The following is a 25,062-nucleotide window of genomic DNA, read 5'->3' on the forward strand; positions in this document are numbered from 1 at the left end:
AGTCTCCACTCCAGACAAAGAAAGCGACCCCTCTAAAGATCCCAACAGAAGACTGACTTGACGTCTCCAAGCCTAGCTTCATCCAGTCATATGACCTTGCCTGTCAATCAACCTAATCAAGCCCCACTCTGAAATATCTTGGGAGATATACAGCAGTACCCACAATGGTGGGAGTGAATTGAATCTCAGCCCAAAAATTCCCTCTTCCCTCACTCTGGCTGCACTACAGATAATTAGCTTCATTGCCTCTTGAACATGTGGTTTTTTACTAACTGAGCAAAGGCAAATTTGCACAACTTGCCAATGAGTATCAACTGGAATCCATAATCCTGGAAAAGTTTATAAACTCTCTAGAAGGGATTCAATTCAAAATCACACTTCATTCGTCCAGATTAAAACAAACATTGTTGCAGTCCATGTGGGTTAGGGACACAATGCTGTTGGGGGAGTTCCAGGATTTTGACCCAGTGACTGAAGGAATGGCAATATTTCCAAATGGGGATAAGGAGTGGCTTGAAGGGAACTTCAGGAGATGGTGTTTCCAGGTATAGAATCCTGTCAGTGCAGGAGGTGGCCATTTGGCCAATCAAGTGTTTGAAAGAGCATCTTGCCCAAGCCCACCTCTTTGCCATTCCCCATACCCTATGCATTTTACCATGGTTAATCCACCTCGCCCACACATCTTTGGATGCTAAGGGGCAAATAAGCATAACCAATCCACCCAACCTGTACATGTGCTGCCCTTCACCTTCTAGATGGTGTAACAGTCGTGGACTTGAAAGGTGGCACAAGTGAATGTTTGTCCTGAGCTTCAAGTATTGGTGTTGCTCTCTACTTGCCTGGGTGTGTGCATTCCATCACATTCCTGACTTGTGCCTTGCAGATGGTGGATAGGCTTTGGGGATGTGGAAGCTGAGTTGCTCTTTTGCAGGGTTCCTAGATCCTGACCTCTGGTGACATGGGGGATTTGGCAGTGGTGATGTTATTGAACATTGGGCTGATGGTTAGATTCTGAGAGATGGTCATTATCTGACACTTGGGTATGATGGATGGTCCTTGTCAGCCCAAGCTTGGATATTGTCCAGATCTTGCTGCGTTTGGACACTCTCAGTATCTGTAGAGTCATGAATTGTGCTGAATATTGTGCAATGAACATCTCCCTTCTGACCTTGTGACGGAAGGTAGTTTCAATATTGAAGCAGCTGAAGATGGCTGGGCCTAAGGTGCTACCCTGAGGAACTCCTGGAATTGAGGTAACTGACCTCAACCACAATGGTGTTTCGCTGAGCTGGGTATGACTCCAATCGGCAGGTTTTTTTTTCCCCCCAATTCCCATTGACTCATTTTGCTTGGAACTCCTTGATGCTACACTAGGTCAAATGCTGTCCTGATGTCAAGGGTAGTCTTCTCCCCTCAGGCAGTCGGCACATTTGTCCATGTTTGAACCAAGATTGCAATGGGGTCAGGAGCTGAGTGGACCTGGAGTGTTAAATGAGCAGAGTTCTGTGAAGTAAGTGCCAAAAGATAGCACTGCCACAATACTGGGACTGGTGGCTTGTTTAGAATGTTGTGGCTGGTGTTGAGTACAGTCTGCACCAGTGGAGGGAAGTGCTGGTTACGTGAGCTACTCGGGTGAAATTGAGCTTTTAAACCTTAAATTGCTGCTTAAGTACATGCCAAATGCTTGGGACTGATGTAGATTAAAACAGCCTGGGGCTGTACAGGTGAAGAGAACCAAACACCAGAATTGGCAGTGACTACCTACATGCTCACTTGGTGCTAGCTCTGATTTTGGCCTTTAATAATCGGGTAAGTGTCCAGTCACTTGGTTCCCACCTGACACCTTGCCCACCACAGTGAAGCATGGTTTGAGATGTTAGTCTGGTTCTCCCCTGCCATTGATTACTCGGACAGCTCAAGTTTTTACACTGACTTCTGCAGTCTAGTAATTCCAGTTTGAAAACACATTTGGGGAGTGGAAAATGGAAGGATATTTGGATAAGTAAAACCATACCACTTTGTTTAACAAATATTTATCTAGTGTGTTTTCTGATCTGCATACTTGTGGTTGAGCATTTCATAATCAAGAATTGACTTGGTCCCAGGCAATCTGGCCTCAGAGCATTGAAGTATTATTTGTGGATTGGCACTCTCGGTATTTACAAGCACACCTTGTTTCAAAAGTTAGCTGAATCCTATCCAGTTCACTAAGGATTTCCTTTTGTCTGATGTGATTTAGACCCAGAGCAACATGACTGACTATAGACTGCCCTCTGAAGCGAGTGAGCAAGTTCAGCTACTCCATAGTATCAAACCACTTGACCCTTTGCACTGCAGTCTCTGAAGGTGCTCCCATTGACCAATGAGGGATAAGGAGTAGGCCATTTGGCCCCTTGAACCTGTTCCACCATTCAATAAGATCATGGCTGATCTTTTCATGGACTCGGCTCCACTTACGTACCCACTCACCATAACTAAATGCCTTTACTGTTCAAAAATCTATCTATCCCTGCCTTAAACATTCAATGAGGTAGCCTCAACTGCTTCACTGGACAGGGAATTCCACAGATTCACAATCCTTTGGGTGAAGAAGCTCCTCCTCAACTCAGTCCTAAATCTGCTCCCCCTTGTTTTGAGGCTATGCCCCCTAGTTTTAGTTTCACCCACCAGTGGAAACAACCTCCTTGCTATCTTATCTATTCCCTTCGTAATGTTTCCATAAGATCTCCCCTCATTCTTCTGCATTCCAATGAGTATATAAATGAATGAGATGAATAATGAATTCTTTCATCCTGCAAATGGGGGTGAGGAAACAAGCCACGTAATTTATTCTTGGCATATTGCAGATTATAGTGAAAAATTGATCAGTAGGAGCATACAATAGTTGAATTCTGATAGGGGAAGGTACAGTTGATTATTGCAGTAAAGGCATTTGGATTCTCTGCTGCTCCAAAGCAGAATCCAAGAAAATCTGTTTCACTGCCAGACCCGATTGTTTGAAGTCTCTTCAGGAGAGATGTAAAATATTTTTGTTAATACGCAACAAAAGAATTGATTCTGATGCAGAGTAGCAGTGTTCCCCTGGCTGTGTAAGTTCAGTCACAGTCCATCACCCATACAACCCCACTCTTAACCAGGCTGCTTGTTAGCTGTGCTGCAACATTGGAGGTTGAGTTTGTTTATGTTTTTGTCTGCCTGAGCAGGAGAGTGGGGACACAATTGGCTGCTTGGACATGTTCATAGTCAAGCATTTGGTTAAAGGAAAAAACAAAGACATGTAATCAAAATCATTGCAGAAACTTCTCCAACAGCAGCAGAGTGAAGTGGAGGCAAGGTTATTCCAGCAAGCATTCAATGTATTTTTTAAAGCACTTTTCCCCAAAGTTTTGGTGTCCACATTGCATCGGTGTAGTTGCTTCTGTGCTGAAGCTAGTCCAATCCTATTCAGCCATGCAGTTAGATTGGGGCTGCTGGTCCAGCTACCATTACACTCTCTCAATGATGCTGCAATCTTACAGAATCTGTAAACTGGTCCAGGCTCCCATTTTAATTTGATAGCTACATCCAATTTGACTCAAATCCTTTCTGCTCCTGTTCCTATCGATGCTCTTCTGATTCTGTGGCAACTATTGAACTCAGGCCCAGACAGGAAATGGGATAAGCTAGAGGTAGCAATGATCATACTATAAATTCCTACCCAATAAATGAATTCCAGATGGTTAAGGATTCCTGAATTCCTCCAAGCTGTAGAATCTACAGTATAAACAGACCATTGAATGGAAGTTGCAGTTTGAGCTACTGTAATCTTCATCCAGGTCTATAAACCATGACTGTAACACATTCTGCAGCCTCCTCTATGGACGGTATGCTTTCTGTATAGCGTGCAAGAAACAATACTTTTCACAATGTTAATACATGTGACAAATCAAATATCTTTTACACTTCATGTTCATTTTAATCAAATATCTCTTGCTAGATTTCTTTTGGTTCTGATAAATTCCACCCCCACAACTCAGCTATTTGTCGGTTGGGCAATTCCTGTCTTCCAGTATGGAGTCTCCATTGCATCTTAAGTATCAGTGGATATTTTAACATGCAAGGCGTCTCCTGTCCTGTTGACAGATGAACCCTGCAGCACAGTTATCACAATTGATCTTGGAACTTGAAATATTTTGTTAGGGAGATAACAAACAAAATGATGGCCATGAGATGTTAGGACAGAAGGGGCAAGTTCTTACTGAGCTCCTGAAGGGAATGATGAGAGCCTCGGCACCTGGCAATGGTGACCCGCACTGTGCAGTCCTGTAGAGTTGGAGGTGGGGGGGGGATCTGAACGCTTCCCCCACACCACCTGGTTAGGAAGCTCAGTGATTGGGGAATTGAGAGGTGACATAAGTTACAATAGACAACGGTCACAGATTTTGAATGACTGTTTTCGGGGGCAGTGTGTTTTTTAATTCTATCTAGAACTGCACAAAAAGGCCATTCAGCCCATCTTGCTTATGTTGCCCTAAGGCAGAAAAATGAAAACTAGCCAGCTCTTCCAATCCCACGTGCTCTGTGGCCTTGCAGATTACAGTGCTTCAGGTGCAGAAGGACTCCTCCAAACAGCAAATTCCAGACACATCCTTTCCCTTCTCCCAATAATCTTAAATATATGCCCCCCCATCCCACCTCCTCCAGACAAAAGGGTCTGTCTTATCTCCTTTACATCTGACTTAACTTATCCTCCTTTTGTTCTAAGGAAAATCAATCCTCTCCTCATACTGCAATTTTCAAGCCCTGGCAAAATTCTTGTAAATCTCCTCTGCACTCTGGCCAGAGCAATTAATGTGGTGACCAGAACTGTACACAGAATTGTGGCCTAACCAGCACTGTATACAGTTCCCTGCTCTGGTATTCTGATAAAGGAAAGCATTCCAAGTACTTTCTCCCTCACCTTCATCCTGACTACATTCAAGGAAGTATGGACATGCACTCCCCAAGGATTCACTTCAATATCCTCCCACCATCTGCAAATTTCACAATCTTCAGAAGTTTATAAGATATAGGAGCAGAATTAGGCCATTCGGCCCATTGCGTCCACTCCTGCCTTTTACCCATTTCCTGCCTTAACCCTGCAACCCATTCCCAATTAAAAATCTGTCTAACTCCTCATATTTACTCACTGTCCCAGCATCTACTGCACTTTGGGGTGGCGAATTCCACAGATTCACAACCCTTTGGGAGAAGTAGTTTCTCCTCAACTCTGTTTTAAATTATCCTAAGACTATGACCTCTCATCCTAGAATGCTCCATGTCTACTTTATCCATACCTTTTATCATCTTGTGTACCTCAATTTGATCTCCCCTCATTCTTCTAAATTCCAGAGAGTGTCGGCCTAAACTGTTCAATCTCTCGTCATTCGAAAAACCCCTCATCTCCGGAATCAATCTAGTGAACCTCCTCTGAACTGCCTCCAATGCCACAACATCTTTCCTCAAATAAGGGGACCAAAACTGTGCACAATACTCCAGGTGTGGCTTCACTAATGCCTTGTATAGTCGCAACAATACTTCCTTACCTTTATATTCTATTCCTTTAGCTATAAATGCTAACATTCCATTCGCTTTCTTTATTATCTGCTGTACCTGCATGCTAGTTTTCTGTGACTCATGAACGAGGACACCCAGATCCCTCTGCACCGGAGCACCCCGAAGTCTCTCCCCATTTAGATAATAAGTCGCCTTCTCATTTTTCCGACTAAAATGCATGACCTCACACTTATCCACGTTAAACTCCCATCTGCCACATTATGGCCCACTTTCCTAACCTATCGATATCCATTTGTAAGGTTCCTATTTCCTCACTGCAACTTACTGTCCTGCCTATTTTTGTGTCATCTGCAAATCTGGCTATACAGCCTTCTATCATCCCTGTATCCAACTCTTTAATATAGATTGTAAATAGCTCAGGCCCAAGGACCGAACCCCACTAGTTACGTCTTGCCATCCAGAAAAAAGCCCATCTACGTCTTCTGTCCACCAGCCAGTCACCTATCCAAGTTAATAAATTACCCCTAACCCCATGTGATCTAACCTTGTGAATTAACCTTTTGTGCAGCATCTTATCAAATACCTTCTGGAAGTCCAGATATACAACATCTACAGGATCCCTGTTATCCATTTTGCTTGTTACATCCTCAAAGAACTCCAGCCGATTAGTCAAACATGATTTGCCCTTCATAAAACCATGCTGCTTCTGAGGGATAGCGTTTTAACTTTCCAAATGTCCTGATATTGCTTCCTTGATACTTGATTCTAACACTTGCCTCCCACATTTAAGTCCAAATCATTGATACCACAAACAACAAGGAACCTTTTGCTTCCTGTCACTCAGCCAATTTTTAGATCCAATCTGCCACCTCCCCCTTGATCGCATGGACTTTTACAAATCGATCATACGGGACCTTGTCAAAGGCCTTACTAAAATCCATGTTGACAATATTGTCTGCACTATCCCCATCAATCCGCATTACAAATTTAATCAAATTGTTTGGAGGAAGTAAGGCCTAACAAAGCCATGCTAACTATCCCTGATAATCTGCACCTTTCTTTCTAAGTGATAATTAATGCTGGCCCACAAAATTGATGCTAATTTGCCCACCACCAAAGTTAGACTGATCAGTCCATAATTATTTGGCCTATCTCTTGTACCTTAGGGCAGTACAGTGGTTAGCACTGCTGCCTCACAGCACCAGGGACCCGGATTCAATTCCCGGCTTGGGTCACTGTCTGTGCGGAGTCTGCACGTTCTCTCCGTGGGTTTCCTCCCACAGTCTGAAAGACGTGCTGGTTAGGGTGCATTGGCTGTGCTAAATTCTCCCTCAGTGTAACCCGAACAGGCGCCGGAGTGTGGCGACTGGGGGATTTTCACAGTAACTTCATTGTAATGTTAATGTAAGCCTACTTGTGACACTAATAAATAAACTTTTTCTTAATGGTACACTGTTCACCGACCCCCAATCCGCTGGTACCTCACCTGTATCTAGTGACGATTGGAAAATGATCCTCGGTCTATCCACTATTTGCTCCATGGCTTCCTTTAACAGCCTGGGTTACAATCTGTAGCACATTCCTAGCAGTGTAGCTGCCCCTTGTTTCCGAGCTTAATCCACATGTCCTCATTTAATGCTTCATTTCCCCCCCTCAGCTGCAGTTGACTCCTTAACCAATAATGCAGCTACATCCCTACCTTTTTTAAGCTTCTCTTGATGCTGCCTGAAAACCCAAAGACTTTGAGCTGCCATTTTTAAGCCTTGTGTCACTACTTTTAATCATTTCTGTTTCGCTATCCCGTCTATACATTCAAACCTTTGCAGAATGGTGCATAGTCCTTTTATTGCAATCCTCTAACTATATATTGCCAATTCGGTGCCTGCTAATTTTGAAACTGGTACCTCTGATTCAGAGTTCAACTGGCTTTTCTATTGATTGTTGTGGTACACCAAGGTGTTAAGGGTAATTGTTTTGGGGAAATTCTGGTGGTGCAAAGACATTGGATGGATGGAGGGAATTAGTACAGACCTTTCCACTGCCCAACATGAACAGAGTAGAAACCCAGGCAGGAGATTCTCCCAAAAAAGACAAAGTTAATTTGATGTAAACACAATCTGTATGATCTCGCGTCCGAAAGAGCTCTCTGTCTGGCCAGAGGTTGAGATAGAGGCACTTGTGTTGTTGAAGTCCAACCCAATGCTTCATCTTGCTATAGTCTGTAGTTAGTTTCCCATTAAAATATCATCACTGGTCCTTGCATATGCACACTTCTCGGTTAGCCCCGAAGAACATGGGCAGTGTTCACTCCGCCATGTCTGGTCCCACTACCTCTCAATCCTGGGACTGTGCTGCTGGAAGGGCTAACGGGAGCCTGAGGTCACAGGGTAAAGGCGCGCGGATTGTAACGTGGTCCAGTAACTTTGCTTTCGAGGCTCTTCTCAACTCAGTTCTATGTGCTTGGTGTTGGGCAGTTTGAGGCCAGCCAGGCCTCCAACGAAGAATATTACTGCCACCAAGAGGATGATCACGCCGCAGTTCACGTCGACCAGCTGCCCAAACACAATGTTTCCCAAAATGGAGGCAATTCGGCTGATGCCGGTGAACACTCCCAGGGCAGATGACCTGTCAAGGAATAAACTGTTAAAATCCTCAATGTTACAAAGCCAATAAGCAAACCCCCCCACCCCCACCCTCCCCACCCCATTCATTAGAACTATGCTAGTATTTTGATGGTGAACCATTTTGGAAACATTGGCCCAATATTTCCCATGTAATATTGCAACGTTGACACACATAGTTTGTCAGCCCGTTCCATTCCACTGTAAAATCCTGCGTCTGCCTTTCTAATGGTCGATGTAAAGATTTGCTGCAGTTATACCCGGCTGCCAGTGGAGACACCACTCCACCACTAGAAGCAAATTTCCGCACACACACACACTTTCCATTATAAATCTGGACTGGAAATAGATGTCTACAGTTCTAAGAAGTTTCTGTCAACCAAGTTTGTTATTAAATTCCTATTAGCTACTGTGTACTAGGGACCAAATGTATGACTAACTTGAGATGCGCCTGTTCACAATTCCAAGTCTCCCCTATGTACTCTATGAACAGTATGCTTTATCTGTATAGCGCGCAAGAAACAATACTTTTCACTGTATGCTATTACATGTGACAATAATAAATCAAATCAAAATCTGGAAATCACACCAGACTGGTATACACCTAGAAACCATGCCAAAGGTTAACACTGCACACATCTCACCATACTCCTCATGTACACTATCAATAAGGAGTGCCAGAAAGTCAGGGCGCAGAAAAGGCCTAAGCGCTCCAGTTGTGAAAGACAAAGTTGTCATTACCGGTCAGTCCCTTGTTGGGCTGATCACGGGTCAGCAAAGGCCAGGTGAGGTTGGGTGGAGGATGAAGATAATGGCAGCAGTTTATTGGCTCAAATCCAGTCCCCATTTTGTTTCTAGTCGAGAGCAATAACCGACAGTAAGAAGACATTAATCCCAGCTGCAAACTGGAATAATCTTTCTCATTCAGGTACAGGGGAGATGTTAGGTATAAGTTTTTCACACAGAGGGTGATGGGCGAGTGGATTCGGCTGCCGTCAGTGGTGGTGGAGGCAAACTCAATAGGGTCTTTTGAGAGACTCCTGGATGAGTACATGGAGCGTAATAGGATGGAGGGTTATAGGTAGGTCTAGAAGGTAGGGATGTGTTCGGCACAACTTGTGGGCCGAAGGGCCTGTTTGTGCTGTAGTTTTTCTATGTTTCTATTCTCAGGCTGCAGCGCTTAGATAAAGGATACAAAAATACTCTTCACTGGATCACAAACAAATATTGTCTTTAGTGTGAAATTTCTCTTTACGCAGCCAGACTGGTGCACATCTAAATTCGGCATGTCCGCAACGACTCTCTCCAACTTTTACAGATGCACCATAGAAAGCATCCTTTCCGGATGTATCACAGTGTGATATGGCTCCTGCTCTGTCCACATCCGCAAGAGATTACATAGGGTTGTGAATGAAGCCCAGTCCATCACTCAAACCAGTCTCCCATCCATTGACTCCGTCTACACTTCCCGCTGCCTCGGAAAAACAGCCAGCATAATCAAGGACCCCACACAGCCCAGACATCCTCTCTTCCACCATCGGGAAAAAGATACAAAAGTCTGAGGTCAGGTACCAACTGACTCAAGAACAGCTTCTTCCCTGCTGCCATTAGACTTTTGAATGGATTTATCTAGCATTAAGCTGATCTTTCTCTACACCCTAGCTATGACTGTAACACTACATTTTGCGTCCTCTACTTTCCTTCTCACCTATATACTCTATGAACAGTATGCTTTGTCTGTATAGTGCGCAAGAAACAATACTTTTCACTGTATACTAATACATGTGACAATAATAAATCAAATCAAAATCTGGAAGTCACACCAGACTGGTATACACCTAGAAACCATGCCAAAGGTTAATACTGCACACATCTCACCATACTCCTCATGTACACTATCAATAAGGAGTGCCAGAAAGTCAGGGCGCAGAAAAGACCCTTCGGCCCATCGAGTCTGCGCTGACAATAAATATCTCAAGTCGCGCTAATCCCATTTTCCTGCACTTGTCCCATATCCCTGAAGGTTATAATATTTCAGGTGCTCATCCAAATATTTTTTTAAAGGTTGTAAGGTTTCCGGTCTCCTTCCCAGGCAACGCATTCCAGATTCCCACCAATGTGGGAAAATGTTTTTTCTCAAATTCCCTCTGAATCTCCTGCCCCTCACCCTAAAACCCTGCCCCATCATGATTGACCCCTCAACCAAGGGGAACAGCTGCTCCCTACTCACCCTCTCCATATCCCTCATAATCTTATACACCTCAATCATGTCCCCCCTCAGCCTTCTCTGCTCTAGAGAAAACAATCCAGCCTCTCCTTATAGTTCCAATGCTCCATCCTGGTGAACCTCCTCTGGAGCAGAGGTAAGGGAACTGAATCAACATCAAGAATAGCAGCTACTAAAAAGGGTTACATACTACAAGCTAGAAAGGAGGGTAATGGAGGGCTTTCATGGGAGGTACAAACACTTGTTAACCCAGGCTAATACTGAAAAAATAAGTAATGAAGAATAAAATGGAAACCTTAGGAAGAATTTCATTCCGGAAAGGCTGGTGAAATGTTATTCCAAGGGGTGTATGGGCTAGGTCGGAACAATCACTGTCAACTTTGCTCAACTAAAATGACCATTCCATCCTTCTCTGGTTAGGTTGTACGTCACATATTTAAAGGCAGATCTGAACCACCAAAGGGAAATAGAGAATTCCCCCAGGATTAGTACACTCTCCCATCAGTTGAAATCTTCCCCCAAGTCTACATGATATTACACTCCACCAGTAGTTCTCGGACAGTAGAGTCCTAGATTGGGGTGGGAGTGAGAGAGAATCACCAGGTAAGGCCAACCTTCCTCATCTCTAAAACCATTGGAATTGTGCCCCCAAGTTTTTTACATGATATTGGGGTAACATCTCCAGACTGACAGGCTTGTCCCCCATAACGGAGACGTCCAGCACTCGGGCTTAAACAGGACAACATTCAGGGAAGGTGGGGTTTAAAATAAATGTTGTGGCAACCTGCCCCAGCCCCTTCCAAACTGAGTTGAAGGAGGCAGAGAAATCTCTCAGATTCTGATCACAGAATCCCTACAGTGCAGAAAGAGGCCATTCGGCCCATCGAGTCTACACTGACAACAATCCCACCCAGGCCCTATCCCCATAACCCCATGCATTTACTCCAGCTAGTCCCCCTGATACTAAGGGTCAATTTAGCACGGCCAATCCAGCTAACCCACACATCTTTGGAGTGTGGGAGGAAACCGGAGCATCCGGAGATTCGATGGACCTTTTCAGCACTGTATGGCATCTACCTCATTAACAGTGTACATGATGAGTGAGCTGTGTGCAGACACGGGGAGAACGTGCAGACTCCGCACAAACAGTGACCCAAGCTGGGAATGGAACCCGGGTCCCTGGCGCTGTGAGGCAGCAGTGCTAACCAACGTGCCACCCCATTTAAGGATAGCCATTTTCAGCTCACCTCTGGGGAATTCAACTCTTTTGTTAAGGAAAGGCTGGAGTTTCTGGGTGAAAGATGTGAACATATCCTTATGCTCCCCCTGACGGCTTTTAAATCAGAAACTGAAGAGGACTGGATAAGAGCAAATCACTGCGGGTGCTGGAAGCTGAAACCAAAGGAGAAAATGCTGGAAAATCTCAGCAGAGCAAAGGGTCACCTGGACTCGAAACGTCAGCTCTTTTCTCTCCTCACAGATGCTGCCAGACCTGCTGAGATTTTCCAGCATTTTCTCTCTTGGTTACTGAAGAGGACTGGCCAGGTCTGAGACTTTAAAATTCAACCGTGTGGGAATGAATCCAGCAGAGCCGGAAGACCAAGGCTGCGCTTTGGAGCTGTTGTGACGAATGGATAAAAATCTGAATGTTAAACAATTCCAGTTACAACAGCAGGGCCTCTGCGGTAACAAGAGATTTTTTAAAAACTCTGTATAGACTTTGACCCGTGCTTTTGTGCAGTGATACGTCATGGGTAGGTTACACAACCTGTTAAATTCCGGGGACTGCAACCCTTGTTTAAAAGGGGTGATTCGATCAAAGCTCTCGAGATATTACGGGGAACGGACAGCTTTGGAAACCTTTCAGGAATGAAATGAGAAAACACAGAGAGAGAATGGGAGAAGTTTGGAACTCTCTAACAACCAATGTCAGATCCGTTGCAAATTTAAAATCTGAGATTGATGGATTTTTCTTCTTATCTTCCAACACAAAGGGATATGGGGGCAAGGTGGGTATGTGGAGATAAGTCCCAGGTTACTCATCATTTAATTGAAAGGCCAAACAGATTTGAGAAACGGAATGGTCGCCACTTATTACACCAAGTGGATCAAATATTGCAGAGTAGAAAGCTGGTCAGAGACACAGTTATTTTAGTTTCCATGTGTGGCTCATTTCAAAACGTCAATGACTGTAATGCAAGTAGGTGCTGACCAATCTCACTCTTCCCATAATAATTGGTGTCCTTATCTGAGGAAGGATGTCCTTGCTACGGAGGGAGTCCAGCGAAGGTTTACCAGGCTGATTCCTGGGATGGCAGGTCTGTCATATGAGGAGAGACCAAGTGGGTTAGGATTATATTCACTGGAGTTTAGAAGAGTGAGAGGGGATCTCATAGAAACTTATAAAATTCTAACAGGATTAGACAAGGTAGATTCAGAAAGAATGTTCCCAATGGTGGGGGAGTCTAGAACTAGGGGGTCATAGTTTGAGGATAAGGGGTAAATCTTTTAGAACTGAGGTGCGGAGAAATTTCTTCACCCAGAGGGTGGTGAATGTATGGAATTCACGACCGCAGAATGTAGCTGAGGCCAAAACGTTGTCTGATTTCAAGAAGAAATTAGATATCGCTCTTGGGGCTAAAGCGATCAAGGGATATGGGGAGGAACGGTGATCAGGATATTGAATTCGATGATCAGCCATGATCAAAATGAATGGCAGAGCAGGCTCGAAGGGCTGAATGGCCTCCTCCTGCTTCTAGTTTCTATGTTTGTAGAACTCAGTCCCTGCAGAGTTGGTTCTTTATACACTCGGGAAGTGATTCCACCGCACTCCCACAGCGAACAACAGACTAATGTTTCAGAGGGTCCAATATTCAGGTAGAAACCTCCTCCATCCTGGAGTGTGACCTACCGCAGGTGAGTGGGGTACAATTCCAGCCCGATGACATCGAGTGAATTCCAGGCAATGACCGAGATGGCACTGAACACACAAGACACGATCAAGCTCTGGGTTTTGGTTGTTACTTCCCAGATGAAGAACACGCTGATGCCCGAAAGAAACAGACTGGCACCTAGGAGGCAAAGCATGAAAAAAAAAAGGAAATCACCACCCAACTTGTCTATTGAATTAGTCATTATCCTTCAGATTACAGTAATTGACAGCACTTTGGTTGTTAACTATTACTAATTGCCTGCACAGATTGAGCTGTGGTGTTCAGCAGGTTCTGACCTTCCAAGGACAGTGTTATTCAATGTCTCCCTCGATTTAAATTCTAAGAGTGCACAAGATCATTAGTAAGAGTGTCAGCCATCAGCCTCTGGTTGGTCTCTCTACCAATACTTAAAATGGAAGTTAGCAAGTTGCTAGTTCTGATCGAGTTGCTCATATTTAAGCTTTGCTTCAGTCTGTTCCTCAGTTAGCTGCCCAGCGCTAGTACTTCAGCCTGGCCAAGGGAAAAGCAGTTGAGGGAGAGATCTGGATAACTCCACCCAATCTTATTAAAGCAGCCAATCATTCCTTGACTATGCTACAGTTGTAGGTGAGGCTGCACTTGGAGTAGTGTGCACAGTTTTGGTCACCCTGTTATAGGAAAGACATGGATAAACTGGAAAGAGTGCAGAGAAGATTCACGAGGATGTTGCCAGAACTAGTGGGCCTGAGTTATAGGGAGCGGTTGGCCAGGCTAGGACTTTATTCCTTGGAACATAGGAGAATGAGGGGTGACCTTATTGAGGTGTATAAAAACATGAGGGGCATCGATAGGATGAACGCACACAGTCTTTTTCCCAGGGAAGGGGAATTGAAAACTAGAGGGCAGAGGTTAAAGGTGAGAGGGGAAAGATTTAAAAGGGACCTGAGGGGCAACTTCTTCACACAGAGGGTGGTGTGGATATGGAATGAGCTGCCAGCGAAAGAGGCTGAGCCAGGTTCAACAGCAACATTTAAAAAGCATTTGGATAAGTACATGGATGGGAAAGGATTAGAGGGATATGGGCCAAATGCGGGCAATTGGGACTAGCTGGGAGGGCACCATGGTCAACATGGGTTGGGCCAAAGGGCCTGTTTCCGTGCTGTGTTGGTCTATGACTGCAAATTGCAAGGGAACAATTTCTGTTTCACATGGGCTGTGGGATTTTGAAACCCACTGGGATGCCAACATTTTCTCTCCACAAAAATATACCTTAGCCTAGAATCTACACGCCAAATCAGTGGTTCCCAACCTTTCATATGCCATGGCGTACCTCTGTACTATAAACAATTCTGAGGCACACCACCTACTTTGTGTCTTCTTCCCTTACTGGGAACTTTGTTTTTAACCTCTCCCTGTCTCTCTCGTTTCTCCCGGGGGTTTTTGCACCCTTTTTGAGTTTCGCATTTTGCGCGAGCGCATGGGGGCCCTTTGTCTTCAGCTCCAAATCCCATTGGTCGTGTGCATGGGCCTGACCAACACAACATGTCTAAACCGCGCACGTATGGCTTGTTCCCACGCACGCGCGGGAGGCCCAAGGTTCACCGGGTCTTGGAGATGACAACCACAAAACTGAAAACAAAGGTTAGTTTTGGTTTAATGACATGAATTTTGAAGGGGGGGGGTGGCGTTCTTCACAGCACACTGGGAACCACTGCTCTGGATGATTCCAATAAAAAGCAGCTCAGAAGATGCTGGAGGCAAAGCTGCTTTCTGTCAATCTCAAAGCCAGCTCAATTGTTGATTTCCTAAGTGATGCCCAGCTCAACTATACAGACAACAGATCCAACTCCGTCATCTCCAGCTCTCACTGTACACAAAGCTAACCAAGACTGAGCTTGTGCCAGGGAGGAGGAACAGTAGAAGACTATACTGCCCCCAGTATTTACATTTGTACCTCAATATTGTGGATATTTAACGGAACCATTTTAAAAGCAGGGTGCACGCCCCGATTGTGAAGGGATTCTCTCTCTTACTCAGTTGGGACTACTCTTTCCTCTGACTCACAAGGTTCTGGATTCAAACCCCACTCCAGGCCTTGAGCACAAAAATCCAGACCAACACTGGAGTGCAGGACCGAGGGAGTGCTGCATCGTCGGAGGTGCTGTCCTTCAGACAAGATGAAGGCCCACAATCTGGCCATTATGATGGGAACTTGCACAGGTTGTCCACCATGTTTCCTACATTACAACAGTGACTACACTTTGTTGGCTGAAAAACACTTTGAAACGCCCGGTGGTTGTGAAAAGTGCTCTATAAATTGGTGTCCTTTTCTCCAGGGTCTGCTATCCACAACCACATAAAACCCACAGCCTCGTCACATCAGGTACCATCGATAACATCAGGTTAAATAGTTCATCTCGAACTTCACCACCCAAACAGTATTTTAAAAGGCGAACAGAAAGGGCAATTTTCTGCATTGTTTCAAACACTTTCTGCTTTGTCGGGCCTTCCACTTGATGACGTTTGTAACTTTTTTTTTTTAAATTACCCAGGGCGAGTGAGAATTCTCCACTCCACAATGGGTCAGGATCAGTGTTGGAAATATTCCCCACTCCACACTGAGTTAGACTGAGCCTAAATCTCAGTGTTGCTCTTTCCAAGTCTGTAACTAGCCCCATTCCCTGATCCTCACAGCAAGGTGAACTGCTACAGTTCTGAGTCTGATGTCAGGAAGACATTGGGCAGCACAGACTGTTGTCGCATAGTCTTCACCCTGTGCGAGCAGGGTGGGTGGGAGAAGAGTGGTTGAGGCGCCCAAGGTTCTCGGATGGGAGCATCCGTTCGTTCCTTGTTGGTGGCAAACATTTGGAAAAAACAACGAAAGAGGCAATGCGATGGTTCTAGAATCATAGAACCCCTACAGTGCAGGAGGCGGCCATTTGGCCCATCGAGTCTGCACCGACCACAATCCCACCCATGCTTTATCCCCATGTATTTACCCTGCTAGTCCCCCTGACACTAAAGAGCAATTTAGCTTGGCCAATCTACCTAACCCGCACATCGCTGGACTGTGGAAGGAAACCGGAGCACCCGAAGGAAACCCACGCAGACACGGGAAGAACGTGCAGATTCCACACAGACAGTGACCTGAGGCCGGAATTGAACCTGGGTCCCTGTGAGGCAGCAGTGCTAACCACCGTGCCACCCCACCTCCGATGTACGCTGCCACTTTTTTAAAAAAAGGTTGCTATTTTTCCCACCCCCAGGAGACTCGAGGACATTATTGAGGTTAATACTTCAGTGCGATACTGAGGGAGCGCAACATTGTTGGAGGTGCTTTCAAAGAAAGGACCCATCGGTCTGTGGATTTGTCCCCCAGTCGACGAAACAGATCCACAGCTCACATTTTATGTTTATCATTTGCTGCGGGTAGCTATTGCAAAACAACAGTGATTCACTGGCTGTACAGGGCTGCGGAAATAATGCGGAGAATATGGAAAGTGTTATATAAGAGCAGGTTTTGTTAATGGACATTTAACACTGCTGCGAATTGCAAACAGTCCCTCACACCACGCTCTCTCTCCCATTTTGTTACTCACACAGTAGCAGTTTGCCTCCCAAAAGGTCCATCAGTAAGATCGTGAAGATATTTCCAGGAAGATTGGCAGCAGCGATTATAAATCCTTCTTTGTAAACTGTAAAACACAAGAAAAAAAAAACATTTATAACAAAAAAAGAATAACCAAGAAAGGAAAAAGGGAGTGAGAGAGAGAGATAGGGATGAAAATTAATTGCAGCTCAGATGATTTCAATGAGATCCCGTGGATGGCATTTTTGTCAAATGTCTGACTGGTTGAGTGTGTAAGTGCATCATATTCTGTGGCCCTGATTCACCAGGAGATCAGTCAACCCCTCAAACCATACCCACTATTCAATCACGGCGGATCGGTAATGTATGTCAACGGGGTGAGAAGGGGAAAGAGGGAGGAGGCTTGTGAGGAGCCTACACCAGGTGGGCCGAATGGCCTGCTTCTGTGCTGTAATTCTGATTCCATTATCCCACCTCCTACCCCTCGTTACTCCCCTTTCCCCAGCAGAAATCTTTGACCCTCGAAAGCTTGGAGTGCCTCAGCAGCCACAAGTTTTTGAGGGAGACATTTCCAGAATTTGAGGTAAATATCGACGTGACTGAAGCCAGGGTCCAAGCTAGAGTCCCGGGCTAGCCACACGGACCCCCGCCAACTATGGCAAGTCTAAATGACATAACAGACTACAAAGATGAAGGCATGTAAAACCGTCGGCTCCAATGCACCTCTCCCCGATGAGCTCAACGCATTCTGTTTTGAGCATGAGGTCAGCGAGAACATGCCCTCCACCGCGGAAGCCTTGGACGAACCTGTATCCGAGGTCGCCATTGCCGATATCAGAGCAGCCTCCTCAAAAGCCAAACCATGGAAAGCGACAATACTTCCTTACCTTTATATTCTATTCCTTTAGCTATCAATGCCACCATTCCATTCGCTTTCTTTATTCTCTGCTGTACCTGCATGCTGGTTTTCTGTGACTCATGAACGAGGACACCCAGATCCCTCTGCACCGAAGCACCCTGAAGTCTCTCCCCATTTAGATAACAAATCGCCTTCCCATTTTTCCGACCAAAATGCACGACTTCACACTTATCCACATTAAACTCCACCTGCCACATTTTGGTCCCCCCTATTTGAGGAAAGATGTTGGGTCGAGTGGCTTTGGGGAACCCAGACGAGCACTCAGATCCTGCGCGGGTCAGCTGGCGGGGCTATTTGCAGACATTTTCAACCTCTCTTTACAACAATCTAAGGTCCCTGCCTGCTTCAAGGAGACGACGATCATTCTGGTACCAAAGAAAAGCCAGGCAGGGTGCCTTAATGACTATTGTCTGTGGCTCTGACATCCATCAGTATGAAGTGCTTCGAAAGGTTAGTCATGGCACGAATAAATTCCGGCCTCCCAGATTGCCTGGATCCACTACAGCTCGCCTACGGCCGCAACAGATCACCATCTCCCTGGCCCTACACTCAACCCTGGAACACCAAGATGACAAAGACACCTATATATCAGACTCCTTTTTATTGACTACAGCTTAACCTTCAACACCATTATTCCTACGAAACTCTTCTCCAAATTCCGTGGCCTGGGCCTTGGCTCCTCCCTCTGCAACTGTATCCTAGACTTCCTAACCCACAGACCACAATCAGTAAGGAAGGTCAAGAATGAGACATAGATAGGATGCAAAGCTGGGCGGAAAAATGGCAAATGGAGTTTAACCCTGATAAATGTGAGGTGATTCATTTTGGTAGGACTAATTTAAATGTGGATTACAGGGCCAAAGGTAGGGTTCTGAAGACTGGAGGAACAGAGAGATCTTGGGGTTCATATCCACAGATCTCTAAAGGTTGCCACTCAAGTGGATAGAGCTGTGAAGAAGGCCTATAGCGTGTTAGCTTTTATTAACAGGGGGTTGGAGTTTAAGAGCCGTGGGGTTATGCTGCAACTGTACAGGACCTTGGTGAGACCACATTTGGAATATTGTGTGCAGTTCTGGTCACCTCACTATAAGAAGGATGTGGAAGCGCTGGAAAGAGTGCAGAGGAGATTTACCAGGATGCTGCCTGGTTTGGTGGGTAGGTCTTATGAGGAAAGGTTGAGGGAGCTAGGGCTGTTCTCTCTGGAGCGGAGGAGGCTGAGGGGAGACTTAATAGAGGTTTATAAAATGAAGAAGGGGATAGATAGAGTGAACGTTCAAAGACTATTTCCTCGGGTGGATGGAGCTATTACAAGGGGGCATAACTATAGGGTTCGTGGTGGGAGATACAGGAAGGATATCAGAAGTAGGTTCTTTACGCAGAGAGTGGTTGGGGTGTGGAATGGACTGCCTGCAGTGATAGTGGAGTCAGACACTTTAGGAACATTTAAGCGGTTATTGGATAGGCACATGGAGCACACCAGGATGATAGGGAGTGGGATAGCTTGATCTTGGTTTCAGATAAAGCTCGGCACAACATCGTGGTCCAAAGGGCCTGTTCTGTGCTGTACTGTTCTATGTTCTATGTTCTAATGAAGCCCAGTCCATCACGCAAACCAGCCTCCCATCCACTGACTCTGTCTACACTTCCCGCTGCCTTGGAAAAGCAGCCAGCATGATCAAGAACCCCATACTCTTCCACCTTCTTCTGTCGGGTAAAAGATACAAAAGTCTGAGATCACGTACCAACCGACTCAAGAACAGCTTCTTCCCTGCTGCTGTCAGACTTTTGAATGGACCTACCTCACATTAAGTTGATCTTTCTCTACACCCTAGCTATGACTGTAACACTACATTCTGCACCCTCTCCTTTCCTTCTCTATGAATGGTATGCTTTGTCTGTATAGCGCGCAAGAAACAATACTTTTCACTGTATACCAATACATGTGATAAGAAGTTGTTCATAAATTCATAAAATATAGGAACAGAATTAGGCCATTCAGCCCATCGAGTCCGCTCCGCCATTCGATCATGGCTGATATGCTCCTCATCCCCATTTTCCTGCCTTCTCCCCGTCACCCTTCAACCCCATTACCAATTAAAAATCTGTCTAACTCCTCCTTAAATTTACTCACTGTCCCAGCACCTACCGCACTTTGTGGTCGTGAATTCCACAGATTCACAACCCTTTGGGAGTAGTTTCTCCTCAACTCTGTTTTAAATTTGCTGCCCCTTATCCTAAGACTATGACCTCTCGTCCCAGAATGTCCCACAAGAGGAAGCATCCGCTCCACGTCTACTTTATCCACACCTTTTATTATCTTGTGTACCTCAATTTGATCTCCTCTCATTCTTCTAAATTCCAGAGAGTGTCGGCCTAAACTGTTCAATCTCTCTTCATACGACAAACCCCTCATCTCTGGAATCAATCCAGTGAACCTCCTCTGAACTGCCTCCAATGTCACTACATCTTTCCTCAAATAAGGGGACCAAAACTGTGCACAATACTCCAGGTGCAGCCTCACTAATGCCTTGTATAGTTGCAACAATACTTCCTAACCTTTATATTCTATTCCTTTAGCTATCAATGCTAACATTCCATTTGCTTTCTTTATTATCTGCTGTACCTGCATGCTGGTTTTCTGTGACTCATGAACAAGGACACCCAGATCCCTCTGCACCGGAGCACCCCGAAGTCTCTCCCCATTTAGATAATAAGTCACCTTCCCATTTTTCCAACCAAAATGCATGACCTCACACTTATCCATGTTAAACTCCATCTGCCACATTTTGGCCTAAACTCCTAACCTATCCATATCCATTTGTAAGGTTCCTATTTCCTCATTGCAACTTACTGTCTTAAATCAAATAAAGAGTGTGAACGGGAACGTTACATTGGATCATCCAGCATTGAATTGGGCAGGAGCAGAGAGGAAAGTCACAAAGATTCCAGCTCTGATCGATCATTCAGTGACTCACGGTGAAAAGCCAAGATCTGACTCAGCAGCGAGATCCATCTGCAAGCTCACAAATAAACAGCAGCCCTTTCAGCAAGATCTGCAGGTCCTGACCTCTGATCCCAGCCCCTGACCGTGGCCCCCAATTCCCCAGGTCCTGATCGCTGACCCCAGCCCTGGTCCCCGAATGCAGCCCCCAGGTCCTGACCCTTGACCCTAGCCTCTCCACCAACTGCAGCCCCTGACCGTGGCTCCCAACTCCTGACCCCTGATCCCAGCCTGACCCCTGGCCTCAGCCCCCAGGTCCTGATCCCTGACCATGGCTCCCAACTCCCCAGGTCCTGCACCCCCCCCCCCCCCCCACCCCCCCCCGCCCTCCCCCCCTCATTAAGCCCCAGATCCTGACCCCTAATCCCGGATCCCTGAACCTGACCACACCTCACAAGACAAATACCCAGCAAACTATCTGAAGCAAGGAGGGTGTGAAAATACTGCGAGTGATCAGGACAGAGAAGTTTGGACGGTCATTGAGAGTCAGGAATGAAGTGGCTGTTTCAGCTCCACACTGCAGCTCATTCCTGATATAGAATTACTGGATAGGTCCAACTCCCATAACCGTCCACCATCCTAGAATCCACATGATAGAGATTGATGGTTAGACAATCCTGCTCTATCAGAGAGTCGATAACACACCCAGGAAAGGAAGGAGGAAAAGCCAAATGGACAGCTTTGGGAATCGTAGGGTACAAAGTCTCCTATGGCTCTCAGGCTCACTTCACTTAGCACCTCATGTCTCAAATATACTGCATCCCAAAGTGTTACTTTCCCAAGATACAGAGGATACAACAGTGCAGACTAGAATACATCGAGATACTTGAATGACCTTCAATGTCCTCTTACTAACTCTGAACCTTACGGTGAAGGGAAAGGTTAACTGGTCCTGATAAGGGAGAGGCTGGATTTTTTTATTCATTTATCAGATGTGGGCGTCGCTGGCTGACCAGCATTCACTACTTATCCTAATTACCCTTGAGAAGGTGGTGGAGGAGCAGAACTCCTGCAGCCCAAATGGTAGATACATCCACAGTGCTGTTAGGGAGGGAATTCCAGGATTTTGACCCAGCGACAGTGAAGGAATGGCGATATATTTCCAAGTCAGGCTGGTGAGTGGCTCGGAGGGGAACTTCAAAGTGATGGTGTTCCCAGATATCTGCTGCCCTTGTCCTTCTAGATGGAAGCAGTTGTGGGTTTGGAAGGAGATTTGGGGAGGTGCTGCAGTGCATCTTGTAGATGGTACACACTGCTGCTACTGAGTGGAAGGACTGAATGTTTTGTGGATGGGGTAGCAATCTAGTGGGCTGCTTTGACTTGGATGGCGTTAAGCTTAAGTGTTGTTGGAGCTGCACTCATCTAGGCAAGTGGAGAGTATTCCATCACACTACTGACTTGTGCCTTGTAGATAGTGGATAGGATCTGGGGAATAGGTGGTGAGTTACTCACTGCAGGATTCCTAGCCTCTGACCTGCTCCTGTAGCTACACTATTTATATGGCCCGTCCAGTTCAGTTTCTGGTCAATGGGAATCCCCAGGATGTTCACAGACATTCAAGGATAGCAGAGTACAATGCACAAGGGAGTTTACTGGGAATGCACAGGGGAGTTTACTGGGAATGCACAGGGGAGTTTACTGGGAATGCATGGGGAGTTTACTGGGAATGCACTCCCTCTATCAGACTGTTTCATTTCTAACTCTTGACTGACGAACATGCACAACGCCTGGTCTGCACTCCATGTCAAGACTGGCTGGAAATTCCAACAGAATTCCTTGGCCAACTAGTTCTCCATGTTTTTATTGTAAGTCAGACCACTCGTTTATTCAAACTCTTTCCTAGACACTGGAGTTTGAATAATCTCTGATAGACCGGCGCCAATAACTTCACAGGAATGAAAACTCATGAAACACAGACTTTCCCAGATGGAGAAGGCTGGAGAAAAGAATAAAACTTTTTTTTTTTAGGTTGTCAATGATTGGAAAGGGGTCAAATTCTTCCCCCCCAATCACTGCACGTCAGAACGAGGAACCCCAACAAATTAAAGTAGGCACCCACCCACTGTCTTCACTGGATAGCAGGTAATGTTTTTTGCATCTTCTTCACTGGAGCCGTTTCGAATACTCGAGCAGGCGGAACCCCCTCCCGTCTCCATCCGTTTCAGCAGCTCCGGAAACCACATCCAGAGGCCATAGTACCTGCGAGGAGGCGGGGGAAAACAGCGGATTAGTTACCCAACATAAAAGAGACTTGCATTGATATGGTTCCTTTTATGATCTGACTTTACAGTGTAGCCATTGTAGGAAAGAGCACTCAAACTGCACATGACAAACTTGATCAGAGCTCCATGGAATGTACCTCTATCAAATCTCATCTCACTCTCCTTTGCTCTGGACAGCTTCTCCAACCCTAACCTCGTCAATAAAATCCCCTGGGACCATTCCAGTAATCTTCTTCAAATCAGTGTCACAGGATCTGAGCATCAGGTGTAACATCTCTTCAGGTACCTCAGAGTGCAGCATTCCCTCAGCACGCTGTTGGAATACTTGCCTCGATTATGTGCTTAAGCCTCTCACATACCAGATAATATCCTGCTTTTGGTCAATATTAGTTGTCAGAGCCAAAACTCTACCACAGCATGGTTAGCGCTGCTGCCTCACAGCGCCAGGGTTCGATTCCCAGCTTGGGTCATTGTCTGTGTGGAGTTTGCACATTCTCCCTGTGTCTGCGTGGGTTTCCATGCTAAATTGGACTTTAGTGTCCCAAGCTGTGTAGATAAGGTGCGCTAAGGGTTACGGGGATTGGGCAGGTGGGGGAGGTGTGGGCCTGGATAAGGGTTGGTGCAGACTCGACAGGCCAAATGGCCTCCATCTGCACAGTAGGGATTCATGGAATCCTACAGTACAGAAGGAGGCCACTCGGCCCATCAGGTCTGCACCCACCACAATCCCTATCCCCACAACCCCGTGAATTTACCCTGCTAGCCCCCCTGACACGAAGGGGCAATTTAGCATGGCCAATCCACCTAACCCGCACATCTTTGGACTGTGGGAGGAAACCGGAGCACTCGGAGGAAACCCACGCAGACACGAGGAGAACGTGCAAACTCCACACAGTGACCCAAGCCGGGAATCGAACCCGAGTCCCTGATGCTGTGAGGATGTAGTACTAACCATTGTGCCAATTCTATGTTCTATTTTAATTAATGATGACATTGCCATGGAGAATTTGCAAACAAGCAGCTTTTCCCCATGGAATGAATCGTGTGAAAGATTCTGTGCATCAGAAATGGATTGTCTTCTCCGCATGGTCACCATGGAGATTGTGGCAGATTAGAATCATCAGGATGTACACCAACCTCTCACAGACTTTATTTAACCAGACTTCTTCCCTACAGGTCAACCCTCCTTCCATTCCATCAATCTCAGCACCCCAAAACCCTACCCTGCCGAGTCCAGCGCTGTCCCTATCATTGTGACGATACTGTGCCATTAAGAAAAGTAGTTTAATCATGTTTCTCTGCAAGATGCTTCGGGCAGTCCCTGGCATTTTGTCAGAGCCACTTTGTCTGCAGCCAGTATCTTCTATTGTTACTGAAGCAGTATAATTGACAATATGTTAATCTGAACTAATGCAATGTTCTGTTGTTTTAACGTTCCCCAGAGATTGCAGAGTACAGTTTGATTGGGCTAATTGACAGGTCAGGTCATATGACTGGGGACAGCCATGTTTTCTCAGAGAATTCTAGCTTAGTTTTTCAGATGCTGTTTTGGGAGCTGCAGAGAGACTTATCCTTTCCTGTCTCTGAAGTCTGAAGACTGGAAGCTGCCAGAGACTACGTTTGCTGTTTTGAGGATATATCTCTGAAAATGGCTGTTTGTATTTCTGCCCACAGGTGTTAAAAGCTAGAAATCGAGTCTCACGTGAGCATACTTATTTTAATGCTAACTAATTCTGAAGAAGGGTATATGTCTACGAGGTATTGCTTTTAAATTGGAACAACAGAGGTAGCTAGCTGTTAGGAGTTGTACTGAGTCATGTTTAAGTCTTATAATTGATAAAATTTATACTAATTCTTTTTGTTATATTCTAACTGTTCTTCAATAAACTTTGTTTGATAGAAGCTTCCTAGTGGCTCACTTGAATCATACCTGGAGTGAAACACCTTATGTTCATCCTACTGCTAAAATCAAATGTAAAACTTTGGGTCTAGGATAACTTCATAAATACCTTGAAGTTTCCAGCCTGGGCCTTAAC

General features: G+C 45.6%; 1 protein-coding gene across 5 annotated transcripts in view; it reads right to left on the reverse strand.

Moving 5' to 3' along the window:
* Positions 1-7,575: 7,575 nt before the first annotated feature.
* Positions 7,576-25,062, reverse strand: part of sv2 (synaptic vesicle glycoprotein 2) — an 83,947-nt gene continuing 66,460 nt past the window's right edge. For all 5 annotated transcript variants that reach the window (XM_078200188.1, XM_078200185.1, XM_078200187.1 and 2 more), the window contains 4 exons: positions 22,864-23,003; positions 16,895-16,990; positions 13,295-13,454; positions 7,576-8,160 (listed from right to left, as the gene is read on the reverse strand). In XM_078200188.1, coding sequence (XP_078056314.1) covers positions 7,977-8,160; positions 13,295-13,454; positions 16,895-16,990; positions 22,864-23,003 — 580 coding nt within the window. In that variant the 3' untranslated portion in view covers positions 7,576-7,976. The remainder of the gene's footprint in view (positions 8,161-13,294; positions 13,455-16,894; positions 16,991-22,863; positions 23,004-25,062) is intronic.

The sequence above is a fragment of the Mustelus asterias genome, chromosome 29 (assembly GCF_964213995.1).
Source record: "Mustelus asterias chromosome 29, sMusAst1.hap1.1, whole genome shotgun sequence".
NCBI classification, from domain to species: domain Eukaryota; kingdom Metazoa; phylum Chordata; class Chondrichthyes; order Carcharhiniformes; family Triakidae; genus Mustelus; species Mustelus asterias.